The sequence below is a fragment of the Taudactylus pleione genome, unplaced genomic scaffold, assembly GCF_031769625.1.
Source record: "Taudactylus pleione unplaced genomic scaffold, aTauple2 ptg000296l, whole genome shotgun sequence".
NCBI lineage: Eukaryota > Metazoa > Chordata > Amphibia > Anura > Myobatrachidae > Taudactylus > Taudactylus pleione.
Window position 1 is genome coordinate 16,725,671 of NW_028284698.1, and position 21,699 is coordinate 16,747,369.

The window sequence follows — 21,699 nt, forward strand, 5'->3', positions numbered from 1 at the left end:
CTGTTTGGGCCTGTCAAATTTCTGTTTATTATCATTCTTGCTTGTAGCTTCCTCTTATTTCATCCCCAGCATCTCCTGGCCTCTCCTATCTCTTCCCTGTCCTTTCCCCATGTAGCCATGGCCCTTTTTTGGGTGCATTATGTCCCTTTGAACAATGAGGGGGGCGCCAATGCTCTTCCTGGCACAGGCAGGCCCGCCAAGAGCCGTGGCGGGCCCCGGTAATAGGGGGCGTGGCCTAATAGAGGAGGCGTGGCCACGTCCCCTTGCCGAGAGGAAAAAAAAAAAAAGATTTGCTGCGCGCTGGGGAGGGGGGGCGCTCTGAGCCCCCTCAGCCCAGCGCAAAGCCAGGGGTGCGCTCTCAGTGTGATTGTTCCGCCGCACAGGCATAGGAGACTGCTTGTGGCTGCTGCTCAGCAGCCACAAGCAGTCTCCAAATGCAGCTCAGCACACGCTGTGTGCTGGGCTGCTGTGAGGGGGGGGCTGCACCGGACCCGGGCCCACGCCGGGCCCCTCAGGAAGCCCGGGCCCGGGTAATCTGTACCCGCTCCCCCCCCCTCTTGACGCCCCTGGGCACAGGGCACCAAAATGTGTAGTTACGGCTTTGTCAGGGAGATTGCTCCTGTTTCAGGGAGTCTCCCTGACAATCCGGGAGAGTTGGAAAGTATGGTGTACTCGTCTTTTTAATTGATGGTAATATTGAAGACAACTCAAGTACGCATCCCGCTAATTAAAATGAATTTATTTCTGAAGGTGCCATTGTATAAAAAGAGTAGAAAATCGTAATATTTCTTGTCTATGGGAGGAATTCAGTTCTATGGGAAGTGCAGCTATGCCCAGCTGCGCACATAACCGCTAATTACAGTAGTTCTGACATAGTAAGTTTTCTCTCGCACCCCATAGAGGTGTGAGGGAAAGCTTGCAATGGTGGCAGGAAGCAATGTGCTGTTCCTGGACAGCCAAGGCTGGTGTGAGGTTTCTAGGCGCCCTAAGCAACGCTTACTGCCCCTAATGCCCCAATACACTCTTCCAATCCATGTACATAAAACCACAGTTACATGTTTACTAAAGTCAATAACAATGGTGGGAGTCATTTTTCAATTGCACATCCTGTCTGTAAATGTTTTACACATTGTTCCATAATCAGAGCAACCAATATGCCAGTAGTTCCCAATGGTCCTCAAAGGTCATCAAGGCACCTTAATGGTCCAGGTTTTAAGGATATCTATGCTTAAGCACGGGTGGCTTATTTAGTACCTCAGTCAGTTTGATTATACCATCTGTGCACAAGCATGGATATCCTTAAAACTTGGGCTGTTAGGGTGCCTTGAGAACCAAGTTTGGCACACCCTGCAATATGTGCATTCACCTCCACCTCCACACCCATCATCTCCCACTAAGAGGGGTACATTTACTAAGAGGGGTACTAAGAATCGTATCTGGTCCAAGATTGCCCGAGTATAAACACGCACAGCATTGCAGGGACACAGGAGAGTTTTATCAGCTGAAATGCTCAAATTTACCAAGAATCGTGTTTTCTTTAATCATGTTTATTGATGGTGTATGTGATCGTGTTTTCTGCCCTTGTTCTGAGCCGGCGTTGGTTAAAAAAGTATGGGGGACAAAAAAGTAGTAGTCCCCCGTATTTAATGATCCAGCGCTGGTACTTAACATATGGGGCAAAAATGGCATGGGATTAGAACCAGTACCGGGCTCCCCCAGCGAGGGTGTAATGCTGTAGCCGCGGGACACATTCGCACCCCCAGTAATCGCAAAATACGTTCATTCTTTTTTTACGCTCTACAGGCAGTTGCAGCCCGATTTTAAAAACTTAACGGGTCCTGCAGGACGCTTTGTGTGTGGCTGTGCTGTGTGCAGCAGCCAATCACCGATGGCTGCGTTTTCTCAACAAATATCCAGCGGCGGTGTCTCCTCACCCAATCTCTGACTACAGCAGCTAACTGTGACCAGTCAGAGAGACACTGGCCGGCCCACCACGCCCCATCCTGGGACTCAGGCCTCGCCCACTGCCCGGGAGCAGCAGTAGCGAGGCAGCGTCTATTCCCCGCATTCCCCCTGTTCCCAGGTCGTACTCAGAGTGACGTCTGCACGTGATCACTCATTGTTGGAGAGCCAGGAGCGGAGTCCAGCACGGTGACTACAGGGAGCCCGGCTCATACACTCCTATAGCAGTATTACAGAGTGATGGCTCAGCAAGTATGTGTCCTGCCAGTCTTACTTTGTTCAGATTAAACACATCATCACCCTGGTGTGGTGGAATCTTTGAGTAAAACTGACTTATGTCCTCAGTTTTAGAAGTGTGTAGCCTGTGTAATGTTTATGTATAGAGTGCTCCATGAGTAAAGTGTCTTTGGCATGCGGCTTGAAAGTACAGTGCTATAGAATATGTTGGTGTTTAAAATAATAATACCTCATCATGCGCCATATAAGTAAACTTATATAATTTGGCAGAAGTGTGAAAACAAAAAGTAAAATGTAACTACATAGTATAATCCGTGATCACAATATACACCCTATACTACCCTAGCTGCTATCTACCCTTACCCCCTCCTTGTCCCCCAGTAGTACTGCGCCAGCTGCTTTCTACTAGTCAGCCCAGGCCAGGGATCTCTGGGGAGTTGGGGACTCCCCCAATAAAGGGGTCTCCCCTCTCCAGCGTACCCAGGCCCTGGCTGAAACCCCGGGGCTATCCTCCTCACCCCTGGCCGGTGGGTGCAGAGTTGATGGGGTTAATAAGTATTGATAAAGTTAAATTATCTTTTACAGGGCGTGTAGTGGTCCAAGCAAGCTTCCCCTGCATGCTACTACTTGTGCAACTACAAGTACCAGCATGAGGGGCATTAAGGGCCCAGCTGGTGCCGCTGTTACTCTCGTAAAATAAATAGTAAAAAAAGACATGACACACACCGTAGGTTTTAATATTTTATTAAGGACCCAGTGATTGCAAAATACGCGCTATAGCACGTATTTATGCGATACAGGCACGCTGTGCGTGCGTCTCATCATCCAATTGGTGCCTGAGACTTCCGCTTCCTGGTCACATGACGCCACCGGGCTCTCTCCAGCAGCTGCTGTTTTCTGCGCCGCACAGGCTGACAGTGTGCCCGGGCCTCTGTTCTACAGCTAGGTGACGCCGGATTCCCCCCTTCTCCTCCCAGACCGGATCCTCTTAATGCCAGGCTGCCGTTCTCTGCACCGCATGGGCTGACAGTGTGATTGTGTCCCGGACCTTCCTGCTCTGTTCTGTGGCTAGGTGACGCTGGATACCCCCCTTCTCCTCCCGGGCCCGACCCTCTTCATGTCAGGCTGCTGTTCTCTGCGCTGCATGAGCTGACAGTATGACTGTGCCCTGGGCTTCCATGCTCAGTTCTGTGGCTAGGTGACGCTGAATACCCCCCTTCTCCTCCCGGGCCCGACCCTCTTCATGTCAGGCTGCTGTTGTCTGCGCTGCATGAGCTGACAGTATGACTGTGCCCACGGGCTCCCATGCTCAGTTCTGTGGCTAGGTGACGCCGGATTCCCTCCTTCTCCTCCCGGGCCCGATCCTCTTCATGTCAGGCTGCTGTTCTCTGCGCTGCATGAGCTGACAGCATGACTGTGCCCCGGGCTCCCATGCTCTGTTCTGTGGCTAGGTGACGCCGGATTCCCCCCTTCTCCTCCCAGACCGGATCCTCTTCATGTCAGACTGCTGTTCTCTGCGCTGCATGAGCTGACAGTATGACTGTGCCCCGGGCTTCCATGCTCAGTTCTGTGGCTAGGTGACTCCGGATTCCCTCCTTCTCCTCCTGGGCCCGATCCTCTTCATGCCAGACCCCCACCCGGAGCAGCAATGTCCGACCAGAGCAACACGGATTGTACTAGGATCATCTGCAAGGCTACAACCCATGAGATCACCCCAAGAAGTAGTACCTGGACTGTGAGTAGCCGCTCTCTGGGGCCACATCCTCTGTTATCCGATGCCCGGTGTCTTACCTGGGGCTGCCAGCGTGTGGTGGGGCACATCTTTGCTGTGCAGTGTCAGTGTGGTACCAGTTTGTTGTGGTGCTGTACCGTGTGGAACATGGGGGTACCAGGGTGAGCTGAGGCCCCTTGTGTTGCACCAGGTGTTGTGGGACCCTCATTTTCCAGTGGGAGCCTTTTCTCTGCCTTTACCCTCAGTTCTACCCCAACTGCTGCTTGCCCTTAACCCCCTCTACCTCAACTGCTACCTGTCCCCATCACTGTCCCAACTGCTGCCTGCCCTCACCCCCATAATATGTGATGGGACCCAGAAACAGTGAAGTAGGACCCTGATTTTTTTAAGTGAGTGGTCCCCAGGACCGCGCGATAACTGAAGGACGGTACTTCCCGAATGCTGGTTCTGCCGCCGCATTTCCCATAGAAATGCATTGGCTGAATGTTCATTGGCTGAGAGCTGAGAGCCTCCGCCATTTACCCAATGAGTGGTTCCCTCATTGACTTTAATGGTGGGAACTGCTAGGAGAAAAAGTGTTGACGGCACGTGATTGATAACATTCCTTTTAATGTGCTTTTCAAACCATTCCAAATTCTCCTAGGGACTTCTTGCTAGTGCTGGGTAGTCCGTTCTGTAAACCCCTTCCTGGTCTTTGTCACTAGAACAGTTCTATGTGTTGGCAAAATGCTAACTTACTTTGTTTTACTTTTAATGTGAATTTCTTGTTTTTTGGACAGGCAGAGCTTTCTCTAGGTAAGACAGTGGTTTCAAAACTTTCGTGAATCAACACCCTACAGTCTCAGCATTTTTTGAGAGAACCCCTTGGCCAATAATTTCTAATTGAGATAATCATCAGAAAAATATTAAATTAGGAAAATTGTGCTTACCTGTCATCCTTAGGTTGTCCTTCTGTTTGTCCACGTGCTAGCACTGGTTTTGCCTATCACAATGACCAGAAGGGTAGGAAAAAAAATAATGAAGAGGGGAGTGTATAGTGGGAGCAAATGGAAGCAAAAGGAAGGGAAACAGATGGGGACAATGGGATTTTAGTGAATGTTAATGGCAGGAATAGGGGCAGGGGCGTATCTATAATGGGTGCAGGGTGTGCGGGGAACATGGGCCCCTGGGTCCAGGGGCCCCCGCACCGCAAACCCTGCACGAATAATAATACTTACCTCTCCGGAGTCCCATGTCGGTGCGGGCGTCCGGCGCTGTAAAACGACTGGAAAATGGCTGCGGCGCCCATTTTCCCGGTGACCTGTGCATACACTATAGACTCTGGGCACACTCTAGTGCCCAGAGTCTATAACTCTGGCGTTGGCCGTGCAAAGCTCAGTGCGCTGACGGCCACCGGGCGGAGTGGAGGGGGCCCGTGTCGGAGACTGCACACGGGCCTCTCTAGAAATGCCCCTGAATAGGGGGGTGGTAAGACAGATGCGGGCGTGTTGCAAGTGTGTCGCTGACAACGGCTGCATCTAAAGGCGCACAGCCGCTCACAGGAGGCCATGTTTAGAAGGAGAAACTGTACCTGTCATAGGGCTGATGCAAGTTTTGAAGGTGCGTCTGAAGGTGCATACGATGGTGCATCTGAAGGTGCATACGATGGTGCATCTGAAGGTGCATACGATGGTGCGTCTAAGGATGCACCGAGATAGATTTACACAGATGCAAGACGCTGCAAGTGGGTATCTCAGTAATTGGAAATTCAGCTGCAGAATTAGCATAAGACGCAGCCGCGTCCTACTCAGAATCAGACCCCTAGTGTCAGTTTGGTACATTCAGTGTAATTTGTGACAGCAGCTGAAATGTCTGCCACTCCTAGATCCGAGTAACACTGAACTTATCGGTGCTGACAAATAGAACTGGTCTGAAACAGAGGGGGCGATTCAGACCCGGACGCTAAGCTGCGCTTTCTCGCAGCTGTCGGGGCAGATATGCAAATGCTGCGATCGCACAGCCAGGCTAAAGGACACCCTCTATGTCTTAGAGAGAGACGGCAGAGTGATCGGACGCCGGTGTAATGACGCCCACTTTTCTTTCTTAGCACGCGTCATCTCCAGGAAATGTATGAATAATCAGTAACACTGAGAGCCATCGGAGCTGCTCGCAGCCTTTAAGGTAGACCCTACCCTGCCGCAAGCACTACGATCACTGCAGGCTGAAATACAACCATATGACGTGTACAATGACGCTTCCATGTTAATTATGCACGCCCAAAGAACGCAGTTTTGACGCTCAGACACGCCTGCATTCGCACAACCACTCCCCTGTTTTAAAGAACGTTTTCCTGTTACCACCCACAAACGGCACTATCTGTCACTCAAAAGAGCGGCCCGTCTGCGGGCTTCGAGTGAACACTTCACCATCATCGCACAGACTGGTTCACGCACGCGCACTGAGACGCATACACATGCGCAGACGGGCGACAATTGCCCATAGCGAGCGATCGCGGCTTAGTGTCCGGGTCTGAATCGGGCCCAGAGTTCTAGTACAGCACCAACAGCTTCCCATCATTTATGCTGGCCATACACGCTACAATTATCGGGGCGATCCGCCTGATATCGGCGGATCGCCCCGATAATTGTAGCGTGTGGGGGGGCGACCGAGGGTTAAATTTTGCTCGGTCGGGCATGCCGGATTGTCCAGCATGCGATGCAATATTTACCAGTAATCTGTCGGCTGCATCGGGCAGTGTATGCCCAGCCGCGGCCGACAGACAGACATTTCCTGTGTTCCTTCCTACAGAAGGAACAAGGAAATGTCTCCTCCCCCGGGGGCGGAGCACGGATGTCAGGCTGATACACTGTGTGAGAAATCTCACAGTGTATGCCGGCGACATCTGCGGCTGGCAGGCTGCCAGATAAAATGTCTGTCGGTCTGACAGACATTTTATCTGGCCGTGTATGCCCAGCATTAGTGTATCAGATTTTTGTTATCACAGGAATCCTGTTTCCTAAGGGGAATTGTATGCTCAGTGCCATTCAGGTATGGCCGATGTACCTTGCCAAGACATATGTGGTAAATGGTAAAAAAGGCAGATGGCATTGGGATGTGCATTGTTACATATATCATTGAGAAGCAACAGTGTCGGCAAAAATATTACTATAAATTAGGAAAAAAATCCTATGATTTAGGGGTATTTAGGTCCTTTGCAGTCATATCGTATTAGCGTGTTAAAAAAAGTAATTTTACTTTGAAATTTGAGCTATACATCTTTATTACTAAACTATACTACTTTATCATATCTTGAATAATGGATATATGGTGTTGCTATAATTGCAATTATTAGGAAAATATATTTGAGGGATATATGTATTATCACATGTCATTAAAAAGAGAGTATTAGAAAAATATTTAAGGAAAGTGATCTTTTCATGCTTTACTTTTATGTTTGTATAATAAAAGAGAGTGCATGCTACTAACATAAGTTCTATCTGCCTTCTTGAAAACACAAATACTAGTTTTACACCAGCTTTACTGTTAAAGTATGCCAGGATTATAAATGGGATCAGTATGATTTACCGTCGGACCTAAATCCGGCAGTTCAAATCCCGACGCCGGAAGACCGGCAGTGAAGAACCCGACAAGGTAAGTAAATGAACTATTTCTAACCCTCTCCCCCCCTAACCCTCCTTTAGGGGTGCCTAACCCTATCCTCCCCCCCTAGTGCCTAACCCTAACCTCCCCCCTGTAAGTACCTAAACCTAACCTCCCCTTCCCGCAGCCTAAACCTAACCCGGGGGGTTGCCTAACCCTGACCTACCCCCGGGGGTGCCTAACCCTAACCCCCCTTCCCCTAGCCTAACCCTCCCGGGGAGGTGCCTAACCCTAAGTCCCCCCCGGGAGCCCCTAACCTAACCCTCCCCCCCGCGCTTTTGTCTGCGCCCGCTGCCCGGCTTACCTTCGTTCGGTATGCTGGGCGTCGGGCTCCCGGTGTAGGGATAATGATGGGCGTCGGGATTTCGACGCCTATCATTAGACCCCTGCCAGGATTTGACAGTTGGGAAGCTGGCGGTCGGCTTCCTAACTACATCCCTTATAAACAGTAAATAATAAAATGTAGGTTTAATTAATAGTAAAATGTACAAACATTTCAGCTCAAAACCTTTCATATATATTAATCCCAAATAGTGCATTTACTTGCTCTTTAAACCTTTTGCTCAGCCTTCTGTTATCAGTGCATCAGCTGGGAAACATTTGATGTGCTTCCTGGCCTCTAGATTTCCCAGGCTCAGCCACGTAATGTGGGGGCTGAGCAGTGATGTGTGCCACACCACCAGCAAGTTTCAAGGAAGAGAATGGCTCTGTTAAAGTGATGCTGAAATATCAGAAAGATAGTATGAAAAAACGATATGGTCTGTATAATTCTGTCCCAGGGGGTTTGTAAAGCAAAGGAAGATCGGCAGTGCACAGTGATTCTACTTTAGATAGAAGAAGACCTATAGCTCTTTGTGTGACTGAAGTCTGCTGTTTTGTCCAATGGTTTTACTGTGGATTTTGTAAAGTTTTAGGAAGGAAACCAATACAATAACCTAGGCAATCACGTATTGTTGGAGAAAATTATATTTTTGTGGGGTCTCCCTCAGTGTGTATAGACATAAAGTAAACCTGTTACATACAGTAGAAATGTCAGATGACCTGTATGCACAGTAGTGTTCATCTGGCCCAAACAGTATGTTATCCGGCAGCTTGCTAGTAAACTGGTTTGTGATCATGGACTAATTGCTAATGGTTCAATATTTGCTAGATGTGGCCCTGATTCAGAGATGGACGCAAATCCCACATGGCTGCGATCCCGCACGCATCGGTTGTGTGGATATATACAAATTTCATAGCCACTGGGATTTCTATTGAGACGCCCACTAGCGGTGTTTAGAGTCCCCCAATTGTGTACATCGGTCGCATCATCTATGTTCTGAGCAGCCCTGTGGTCGCTCAGAATTTATATCTGAAGTAAGCCGCCAGAGTGTTAGCCACTGTTTACGAATTCACAGTCGCAGGTACAGTCATGCCCCCGAAGCTGTGGTGACATGCAATCTTTTGAGGCACTCCCCTCCCACGTTACCTCCCACAAACTGTTCCTGACTGTCATTCACTCTGCATCCAAATCCTTACTGCGACTGCCGTCTCTAAGCCATTGTGATGCATGTGCAGTAGAAAAAACATTGGCCAACTGTGCAAACAATGGCATTGCGTCCACCTCTGACGCAGACCCTGAGTCACTAATGGAATCACCACTAAAGTAATTAAAAAAGCAAAATACTTTGGTTAGGAAGTCTGCATATGAGTCACCTTAGCGTCTATTGTCAGTCATTATTAATACAAGCCCTTCCTTTTGATCTTATGGGACATGCTAAGACTGTCCTTCCCACCTGACAGATTGCATCCAAGTGTTGTGGAGGTTTTAATATTGGTAATGGCAAGCTGATAAGCTTAAAGAATAAAGACTTGCATTAGAGATTACATTTTTCTGGGTATGCACCTGTTCTTTTACAGATGTGCTTTAGGGTATAGGACAGTGTTGGCTAACCTTGACACTCCAGCTGTTGTGGAACTATATATCCCAGCATGCCCTGCCACAGTTTTAGCATGCCCTAATAGCAAAACTGTAGCAGTGTATGCTGGGTTATGTAGTTCCATAACAGCTGGAGTGTCAAGGTTAGCCAACACTGGTATAGGAAGTGCATGAACTACCACATGGTGGCAGTCTGGGTCTGTAAAGTTTGCACCCACCTAGCGGGAGAAGTGTAAATAGCACAGCGCTGGGAATGATATAGATAAGAATGATATTATATAACAATATAAGAAAAGTCCAGCAAGGATGCACACACAAACTTTGTGAAATAATATGGGTACTTGATCATACGTAAATTGAAAGCAGCAAAATCCAGTAAATACCAAAAGACCAGCAAACCATAATAATAATAATTTAATTTTTTTTTTATTAAACCACAATTTAGCATGCCTAGAAAACCATCAGTTCACAAAAAGTGCAAACAAAAAATAGTGCTTTAACGTACAAAACTAGCATAAGTGGCATAGAGCAGCAAATATACTTATCAGCAGCCATTCACATAAGCAGTCATTTTGGCAACAAACTGAGGCATCAGACTAGTAGCCCGACAGCTGTCCAGAGACACTTTCTTTCAAGGACAACATAACCAGAGTGACTAATATAACAATATTGAGTAACAGAAAAAAGGTAATTTCTCCAAATGCGCAGGTCACCTGCAGCTCACTGACAATAATCCCAAGAGTGCACCCCACACTCTACATACATGAATCACAAATTATAAATGAGTAACCGTCTTGTGAGCGCTTTCACATAAGGAACCTGAAGGTGTAAAGTTTACAAAGTCCACCAATGTTCATCAGTAATCCACATGAATATCGTCCTCTGTGGTCCAATCTCCTCAACAATCCTCATGCATAGAGTATATGGTAAATTCCAACCAGCGGCAGGTGAGAACTGACGGGCAGTTCTTATAAGGTTTGTGTCATCAGACACCATATGTTTGGGTCCCGGGTCTCCCACTTCAAAGGTATTGCCTGATCATTGCCTTGAAAAGTCCCCGGAGAGGGTTGAAATGCGTTGGTGTTAATAGGACGGTATGCTGAAAATTATAGTAAGGAGTATACGTACACGGCAGCGGGGGCTGCCCGACTCAGGCTGCCGTCCAAAGTGATTCCGTTGATCAGGTATATCCAGTGTGGTCAGCACTTGTGACATTGTATGAGCTATTTGTCCGCTACTTTCTACGGTCTTATTCATTTCTGAAACTGACAGACCATATGTGATTCTTTATAAACCAATCCTCACGGATTTCCTTATGGATACGAATATAAGTGGAGCAATATTAACACATTGAAGAACTTCATGAGTTCTACTAAAAGAAGATATTAACTTTATTTCATTATTATGTGTTTTTGCGGGTCATTACTTTAAAGTATATATTTAGTCCTAACTCTGATATAAATTGTTTTTTGATATAAGAACCACAGTTTAATATCAGTAGTATTATTAACAGTGTATTTTGAAATGATTTTGTTGTGTACTTTTATCTTTTATATGTGATAAAACCAAAAAATTAATTGGAACCCTGACTGCTATGTGATTCTCTGCCATTTCACAATTCAATAGTGTTTAAATAATTAAGCGCAGTGTTATCTGGTTATCTGTATATATTCAAATGTCGTTTTTTCCACTCGTTCTGCAAACATCACAAAATGCGCCCTCACACTTCATTTGAACGTCACTGTATTTACAATTCTAGCTGCAAGGGCTCTATATAATTTTTTTATTCGCTAGCCCCTCACCTCCCGCATTCAAATAACCATTCGAGCGGATCTGGGAGTGTGACCTGGGGATTATTTTAAGGATGATTGGGTGGACATCAGACAGTGGGTTGCTAGGTCCCCTATTAATGCCAACATAAAAGAAAATTCTTATAAAGTGTATTCACAGTGGTACATGGTCCCTGCAAAGCTGCACCATATTTTTCCAGGGACTTCGGACCTATGCTGGAGGCAGTGCGGCCAGACTGGTTCCTTTATACATGTGTGGCGGTACTGCTCCCTGATATCTGAATATAGGAACGAAGTCACATTTTTGGTGACAAATGTGATTGGCGTATCCCCCCTTCAAGGACCCATTACATATGCTTCTTTGCAAACCCTTTAGATCCCTACCGAAACCTCAGAATAAATTTTGTGGCCATATTTACAATGTGGCTAAACTTTTTATTGCTGCGAACTGGAATCACATTGAAGCCCCATCAATGACAGTTCTAACTAACAGAATTTGGTACTTAGCCTCCATGGAGTATATAACTGCCCTTCTCTGTGACACTGTCATCATTTCATGTTACTTGGGACCCATGGTACTCTACATTTCATAGACTGCTACCTGGACTAGAGTGAAGCTGGTCTTCTTTAGGTTGTGTAATGCATCGTATGTTGTCTCCTCCGCCGACCAGACTGTCGAACTGATATAAGACAGTGGGCGGGATGCATCAATGAGAAAAATGCGGTCAAACCCCGAAAATGCAGGCTTGACCACATTTCTCATATGCACCAAGCCCTGGAATGCTATGCACTCCGGGGCTTGGTTGTGGTGGGTAACGCCATTTCCTGATGGCATTACCCATAGGAGCCTATGGGCTTCTATCGGGAGTGAGCTAAGAGAAGTATCCAATCAGATCCCTCCCAGCACCCACCATGGCACGTGCGTCCTTCTGCACATACGCAGAAGGACGGAAATCCCTCCATCACAAAGGGCCGCTCTTACCGACAGAGTGGTCCTTTGCGGTGATCATCATGCATACTGGTGTTACCAAGCTGACATGGATACGATCGCCGGCGTCATGCATCCTGCCCAGTATAAGATATTAGCACCTATTACTTACATATATCTGTTAATGCCTCCAACATGGATTTTTATTTAGTTTTCTTCTTTCCTCAATTTCTCCTTTAAGGAAGAGACCTTTTATAAACTTACTTCATTCATTGTAGATTTACACATGAATTGGATATTCTGACATACAGTAAGCACAGTGTGTGTAATTCTCTGTCAAATTTATTTTGTTCTAGAAAACTGATCCCCCCTTTCAGCTGAAACTCCCACCTAAAGCCGTACGTCCTGAAAAGGAAGTGGATCCAGAATATGAAGAAAAGATGGTAAGCAGTGTTACAAGGGTAATAGATGGTTAAATGTGTCTCAGATTATATGGTTTAAAGGAGCACAATAGCAGGAAGCAGAAATGTTACTGACAGGATGTTACAAGGAAAGTTAGTGAGAGAGCGAGTGAGGAAATTGTCAGTGCCCATTCTTTCTCAAACACCCAATGTCCCTTTATATCAGCTCTGTCAGACACTTTCATTAAGCCCCTGGATGAGAAGTTTACATTCCTCAATGAAACATCTGCAATGTTAAGTTAGAAATAAGCAATAATGTAATTGACAGCTGATTGGGGTTAACCATTACACTGCAATGCCATTGTGGTCATATAAATATCTATTCCATTTTTGCGGTCTTATATCACATGTTCCGGCACGAGGCACGTCAAAATGCAGTGCGCACGTCCATATATATGGTAGCTAATCATTGTGCCTTTTTCTGTGCACTCCTATGAATGTAACGTGGGGGTGTTGTAGTTTGCTGTCCCAACATGACATCATCTATGTATAATATATTGAACTTACTGTAGGTTAAACAGTTTCTTAAAGATCACAGTTATAAAATAATACAAAATGCATCAAATATGTTTTCCATTATGGCATGATGAACTTTATTAGAAATCATATGTCATTTTCTTGTGATAATCACCTACGGGCTCTATTTTGGCTCTCCCCCCCCCCCCCCCTGTGCCTAACTTTTCATTAAAGACGAGTGCATGCTATAAAGCAGGACTGACCACCCTGTGGCTCTACAGCTGTTGTGAAACTACAAGTCCCAGCATGACCTGCCACAGTTTTTCTATTAGGGAATGCTAAAACTGTGGCAGGGCATGGTGGGACTTGTTGTTACACAAACAGGTAGAGAGGTTGCAGGCCTGCTATACAGAATCATTTTGTATGACATTTTCAGCAGTTACAGAGAAACGTGGGGACCAGATGCTGCGCACAACCTATTTCCTGAACTCTGTATATTCTAAATATATTCTAAAGTAGTAGAACCCAAAATGATGAGAGGGTACCAACTAAGAAACAAATGTTGCTTTTACTGATAAAAGTTTCACAATAATAGTCACTACAATTGTAATGCAATATATTATGGTGCCTGTAAACCATTGGTTATACACCAACAGATTAAACAAACAAATAAACACAATGGACAATGCTGCAATATGTCAAAATTGTCAGAAGGAAAAGTAAACAAATATAAACAAAAATAAACAAAATATAGACAAATGTAGACAAAATATAAATAGCAAATGTGCCGATCTATTTGTGAATAGGCACTGGTACTGGTCTCAACCTTAGATGCCGCCAACTGAATAGTCAATCTGATAGATGGTTAAAGTATAGTGTTTAGTCAGGGAGATCTAGCGGCGTCCCGCTAGTTCCAAAGGGGTACCTCGGTGGTATGCTGTAAGTCCTGTGGATGTCTGTACGTTGCCCGGGTTATTCTCCGTGTAGTGTGGGGGAGGCTGGCTGTGGCGAGCGCCGGGGATCACTCTGCGTCACGGGCGCCCTGAGTGCGGAGATCACGGACACTGTCCCTGTTGCCAGGGGGCAGGTCCGTGCGCGTGCACCAGGTGCCGGACAGGGGAGAGGGGTGCCTACGGTCCTGGCTTGCGCAAGCCGGGGGCCGCGGACGACTCTGCACCAGAGGATACTTAACCGGATGCCAAGCTGCGGTCTTCGTCGGCGGTGATGGCGCGCTTCTGTTGCTCGCTAGTAGATTCAAGTTCCGGTAGTGGTAAGCTGAAACAGTTGGACGGCAAATGTGGTACTGGAGACGCTGTTAGATAGGGATTGCAGTGTTCCTCCAACGCGTTTCGACCTGTCAGGTCTTCTTCTGGGAGTTGAATTGTTCTAGTACTGCTGCTTGAGCCTTCAAATACAGCGACAATGTCTGTGATTGGTTCAAATTGTGATTGACAGGAGGGCGGGTCACCTTGGTGATTACATCCTCCTGAGCGTGCTATCTATAATGTGTAGCTGATAGGCTGGATAATAAGGTTTCACATACATAGATGAATAGGTATGATATTGCTTGTATAAATGTATCTACACATATATATATATGCAAAGTATACATATATATATATATATATACATACACACAAATAAACGATAAAATAAAGATAAATAAAAATAATAATAAATAAATAAATAAATATAATAAATAAATAAATGTAAAAAAAATAAAAAAAATTAGTTAATTAAATAATTAATGAAAAAAATAAATAAATATAGAAAGAAAATAAATGAAGAAAATAAATAAATAAATTAAGAATAACTAAACCAAAAATACTGAATAGAGATGAAATTAATAAACGAGTGGAGATATATCCCTAGGTATCACCTAAGGTGTAATTGATACATAAAGGTGAATAAGAGTTTTCCTTATATTATTGTCTAACGGGATATAGATGGCTCAAACCTAGACCTCAATAGTATATTATCATATTGTATATTGTGTATATGAGAAAGTGAAGCAAAAAGAAGCCAATACTTCTGTAATCATATCCGAGTAGGGGGTATATGGGGTATACGGTCTGCATAATGAATGGAATGGAATTGTAATCTAATTTTTACATATTATGGATTTTACCTCATTGTCACGATTCAGACCTTTAGGATGAAAAGTTTGTAATTTATACATCCATTCTAGTTCCACTCTATTTATGTAGTTATCAAAATTGCCCCCTCTCCAGTTTGGTTCAACTGTCTGTAATGCTATAAAACTCAAATGTTTTGGATTATTATCATGATGATCATTAAAATGTTTGGATAAATTATGGCTGTCCAATCCCTTATTTATGTTTCTGACATGTTCCATAATTCTTACTTTCAGGGGTCTAGTAGTTCTGCCCACATATTGTTTCGGACATGTACATTGTAGAAGATAAATGACATTCTTATGGTTGCATGTTAATGTTTCCTTGATATTGTATGTATCTCCTGTTGAGCAAGATTCAAATGTCGTAGTTGGTTTAGTGCTTGTTGCTCCTGTGCTTCTGCATCCGGAGCATGAATGGCAATGGAAGAAGCCATTTGATGGTGTACATAAAGTGGTCTGTATTGTTTTTTTAGGCGGAATATGGTTCTTTATCAATTTAGACCTCAGGTCTGGTGCCTTCCTATATGTTATTTTGGGTTTATTGGGTATTAATCCTGCCAGCATATCATCCTCTTTGAGTATTCCCCAATGTTTTCTTAGGATCTTTTCTAATTGTCTACTTTGTTGTGAATATTGTGTAATGAATCTGACTTCGTCGTTCGATGTTCCTTCCCGATTTGTGCCTGATACTTTATGAGTCAGTAAATCAGCTCTGTCTCTATCTTGTACTGCCTCTAGTGATTGAAGTATTAGGGTTTGTGGGTACTCTTTTTCTTCAAATTGTTTGGTAAGATCTTCACTCTGTTTCAGAAAATCTACTTGTCTGGAGCAGTTTCTTTTTAAACGTAGGAACTGTCCTTTGGGTATGGCTTTAAGCCAGTTTGGATGGTGCCAGCTTGTTGAAAGAATAAAGCTATTGACATCTACAAGCTTTTTGTGAGTATTGGTGTGTATCTGTCCATCCTGTATGAATATATTGAGATCCAGGAAAACGACGTCAGTCTTACTGTAGTTGGCTGTAAAGATTAGATTGTTCGAGTTGTTATTAATTTTGATCAGAAAATTCTTAAGGGTGTTTTCATCACCTCTCCATATGAAAAAAACGTCATCTATATATCTCTTCCAAAGCACGAGGCTTGCCCCAAGCTCTTGAGTATGCCAGATGTTATGCTCCTCCCACCAACTCATAAATAGATTGGCGTAGCTTGGGGCAAACCTCGTGCCCATTGCCGTACCAGTAATTTGTAAGTAGAATTTGTTGTCGTACCAGACATAATTGTATTTAAGAATATGTTCTATGCTTTGTAATATGAATTCGCACTGTATTGGAGGTAATTTGGGATCTTTCTCTAGATGATAACGGATGCTGTTGATCCCCTGTTCATGGTTTATCACTGAATATAAAGATGTCACGTCTGTAGTGACTAACCAATAGTCATCATCCCATTGTACGTCCTGTAGTATATTGAGGATATGTGTAGTGTCTTTAAGATGTGCTTTTTGTTTGTGAACGTACGGTTGAAGTATGGAATCTAAATATTCTGACAAGTTCGATGTCAATGATCCTATTCCAGAAATTATGGGTCTTCCTGGGGGGTTGACTGAATTTTTGTGAACTTTTGGTAAGTAATAAAATACCGGAATGATTGGATGACATGTTGTTATGAATTTGTGTTCCAATTTTGTCAGGATTCCTGTTGTCAAGCCTTTTAGTATATGTTGATCTAATTTCTTTTTAAATAATTCTGTGGGATCATGGTCTAATTGTTTGTAAGTTGTTGTATCCCCCAATATCCTAATGGCTTCCGTGTGATAGTCCTCTTTGTTCAGGATGACTATCCCTCCCCCCTTGTCTGCTGGTTTGATGATAATTGATTTTGTTTCCTGAAGATCTTTTAATGTTTCACATTCTTTTCTAGTCAAATTACTGGTCCTTGTTGTATTGGTATTCAATCTTGCGATGTCCCTTTCTACCATATGTGTGAATGCTTCTATTTGAGTTCCTTTCATATGGCTTGGGTAGAAGGATGATGCTGGTTTTAAATTTGTATGTCTAAAGGGATCTGTCTCATTATTTGCTAGATTTCGGATTTCCGCTGGTGTAGTTGACAAAAAGTATTTTTTTAAAGATAACTTACGCACAAATTTGTGTAAATCTAAATATGTGTTAAATTTATTGATGTTGTTGGTGGGGGCAAATTTGAGTCCTTTGTCCAGTAATTTTAGATGATCATCTGTAAGTGTGGTGGTACTTAAATTGAAGACTCCTCTTCCTCGTACCTCTTGTTTATTTATGATTTTAATCTTGTTTTTTTCCCCTCCTCTACATCCCCTTCTGATTTTTCCAGTTTTCTTTTTGTTGCTTTTGGGATATCGAGGTGTTGTTTTATATCTGAGATCCCTGGTGTTTTTGGGGTTTGGTCTAAAAAAGAAGAAGGATCTTGTTCCTGTGGTGTACATGGCTGGAATGACTTGTGTCTAATTCTGTGTGTCACGTGTTCAGTGGATATAGCTGGTACTGATGTTTGATTAGCTTTAGATGTTTCGCCACTTATTGAAGATAATAATTCATTAGTGTTATTGATTGACCAGCCAATATCTAATGATTGTCTGGCGAGTGCGTCGTAATTTGGAACACTATCTAATTCATACACAGAGAATGATTGATTGGAAAATTCCTCTAAATTGTCAATGGATGAATTGAATGATCTGGATTGAGTTCTGGTTCTTTTATTCCAGATGGTTTTGTATTATTGTGTATTTGTGTCATATATTGTTGGTAGGTCAAGTTTAGTTTCTTGTATATAGGACTATGTTTAATACGGAGTAGTTTTGGTGTTGTTTTGGTTATATGTCCTTTCTTGTTTTGTTTGCCTCCAAATTTATCCCTAAGAATTTTCCCTTTTTTTGGTTTCTATTAGGCCAGTTTCTCCTTTTTCGATTCTTTTTAGTGTCAAACTCGAGAGTGTGATAAATTCTGGATCTGATTTGTAAGGGTCAAGTTGTTGATCTAGATTTTCAATTTCTGGTTTTAGTTGGTCTAATTCTATCGTGTGTTGATCTATTAAAAGTTTTATTAGTTTAAATGAGCAGTCTTTCAGAATATTGTCCCATTTAGTCATAAATTCTTGGTTGTCATGATTACAGGTGGGTGTTTTTTTCACATGTAAACCTTTAGGTATGGTTTCATTGTCAAGATACCATTTCAGGGTATGCGTGTCCCACCATATGCGTGTTTCTTTAGTGACAAGTTTCTCCAATTTTAGAAAAATGTCACAGAAGTTGTTTGTAGTATGTTTGGCATTGATTGTTTGTGAAAGTGCAGAAAAGGCTTTATGGGCTCTTTCTTCCCTATTGGTTCTAATATCTAGAAGTCCCATTTACTCCTGTCTGCTGCTGGACCTTGGTCAGTTTTAAATTGGATCTTTCTTGAGAGATTGTAGGTCCTGCGCAAGTGGTGTAGATGGTACTGCTTGCCACAGGTATGCTGCTGCACTGGGGGATGCCTGACCTCATCCAGTGGGTAAATACAGAGAAACGTGGGGACCAGATGCTGCGCACAACCTATTTCCTGAACTCTGTATATTCTAAATATATTCTAAAGTAGTAGAACCCAAAATGATGAGAGGGTACCAACTAAGAAACAAATGTTGCTTTTACTGATAAAAGTTTCACAATAATAGTCACTACAATTGTAATGCAATATATTATGGTGCCTGTAAACCATTGGTTATACACCAACAGATTAAACAAACAAATAAACACAATGGACAATGCTGCAATATGTCAAAATTGTCAGAAGGAAAAGTAAACAAATATAAACAAAAATAAACAAAATATAGACAAATGTAGACAAAATATAAATAGCAAATGTGCCGATCTATTTGTGAATAGGCACTGGTACTGGTCTCAACCTTAGATGCCGCCAACTGAATAGTCAATCTGATAGATGGTTAAAGTATAGTGTTTAGTCAGGGAGATCTAGCGGCGTCCCGCTAGTTCCAAAGGGGTACCTCGGTGGTATGCTGTAAGTCCTGTGGATGTCTGTACGTTGCCCGGGTTATTCTCCGTGTAGTGTGGGGGAGGCTGGCTGTGGCGAGCGCCGGGGATCACTCTGCGTCACGGGTGTTTCTTAGTTGGTACCCTCTCATCATTTTGGGTTCTACTACTTTAGAATATATTTAGAATATACAGAGTTCAGGAAATAGGTTGTGCGCAGCATCTGGTCCCCACGTTTCTCTGTATTTACCCACTGGATGAGGTCAGGCATCCCCCAGTGCAGCAGCATACCTGTGGCAAGCAGTACCATCTACACCACTTGCGCAGGACCTACAATCTCTCAAGAAAGATCCAATTTTCAGCAGTTAAACTGAAGTTTCAAAAACTAATTGCAGAACACGTTAATGACAATGTGGGATGTTCTAAGCCTAGCGCATACCTGCAATATATTAGCTGACCTACGAGGGGACAGTTAGTCTTTGTTATAAATATTACACTCATTATTTTGCTATAATGCTAATACTCATAATAATATATATAATATGCAACTGTAAATAAACAATAGGTGGACTGAACTAGTATGTTCGGTATGAAGTCCAGCTAGAAAAGATATCTAATGCCACAAGCAGAAAGCCAACAAGTTTGTGTAGTTTTTAAAATTCTTTACTAATAGCTTAATCTTAATTACATCATCCTTTTTTTTTTTCTTGTATCCATAAATGAGTTCACGATTAGAGTAGACAGGAAGCAAACTTGTTATATTCATGCTGCCTTTATTTTTGGTTTTCACAGTTGATTTCCTGTCCCACCAGGGGCTGGAGAGAGTGTAGGTTGTACTATTTATAACCAGGAATTGGTATGAAGGTCCTCCTTGTGGTCATTGTCAGGACAACTGTCTGTCCTTTTATGTTTGTTTTTGCTTTGATAATAGATTAATATGTACATTTTAGCTGAAATCAATAATCTTGCTGTGATATTAAACTATTTTACTGATGATAGTAATGACAACAACGCCAAACATGGATGACTGAAATGGACAGCTATATACGGTAACGCACATTATCCTGGTCATGGCCTTCAGTACAATAGGACTATACTGTCACTGTGCCCTCACATGCCAAACTGACCAAAATGCAGCATGTTGCTAGCAGGGTCTGTTTATGTCTCACTATGCAGACACAGCACTGAACCAATGGGTAGTTATACAATCCATAATATTATACCATTACAGCGCAGATCAGCCTGTACATTTTATTTTATTTGCATTATCTCTATTTCATACAGTGAAACTGAAGTTTGTACCTTTAGTATAATACATGCCACAAATACAATTTCCTTCACTAAATACTCTATACTGGATATGTCAAGATGTGGATTATATACATTATTTTAATTGTTTTGAAATTATATAATTTAATATGCCTATATTTCATGAGATGGTGATGACGTGAAGAGTTGACTAATTTACAAATGTAAAATATAATGTATTGATTAGTGCACATCTGCACCATTATAGGTTTATGTTAATTATATTTTTTGTCATTGGCTCAAAATTTATAAATCATCCTAATTTTGAAATCTAAACATGAAATATTTATTAATGATGCCGATCGGTATAAAATAAAGTGACTCTCCTGGTGTGTTACTGCCCTCTGGTGGTACAATAAAAGTGTTGTTTATTTAGAAAGCCCACACAAATCCTGGGAGAACATGCAAGCTCCCATATCATTTTTTTCTGTCGTGCAGACTTTGCACTTATCTACTATAGATACATTATTTATGTTTAGTAACTAACATTTTCAAATGTTATTTGGCAGCCAAAATATCAGCATAGCTTAAAGAGTATAACCAAAGTGCCTCTCCCAGCACTGTATGTGTATATATATATATATATATATATATATATGATTAGTATGTAATTTAGCATCTACAGAGTACACCCAAAACTATTTTTCGAAATTCAATAAAGTATTTTTAAGAACAATTTAATTGCATTAAAAGCAACATTTATAAAACATTTTCACATAATACAGAATCACAGATTTTATTCTTGTTATTCCACCCCGCCCCCCCCTTTGGGGTAAGGTTCTGATGTCGACCAGTTTGATACACAGTAAGCGACAAATGGTATCACCCAACATGTTTCGTCAATCATGATTTCTTCAAGGGTGTTTGGTTTTAGTGGCTCAGGCCTCTCAAAAAGATATACTTTCTAGGTTGAGGTTCCTCTTTAATCCTCAAGTGACAATTATGGTTTAGTATGTGAAGCTTTTTAAAAGTCAGCTTCCAATAAGGATTAACTGTTAAGCTTTAGACTGATTTTGTAAGTGAAGCCTTTCAAACTGGGCAGTTTTCAGAGGGGCTAATTTGGTAAACTTTAATTTTCTCCCTTTGTCTGAACAGAAATCTCATTCCTTGCAGCTCAGAAGCCTCAGTGGAA

At 43.0% G+C, this 21,699-nt stretch overlaps 1 protein-coding gene across 1 annotated transcript in view; it reads left to right on the top strand.

Moving 5' to 3' along the window:
• The window catches only part of SMARCA1 (SNF2 related chromatin remodeling ATPase 1), a 201,705-nt gene that overhangs the window by 1,106 nt on the left and 178,900 nt on the right, over positions 1-21,699 (top strand). The window contains exon 2 of the mRNA XM_088482874.1: positions 12,563-12,649. Coding sequence (XP_088339000.1) covers positions 12,563-12,649 — 87 coding nt within the window. The remainder of the gene's footprint in view (positions 1-12,562; positions 12,650-21,699) is intronic.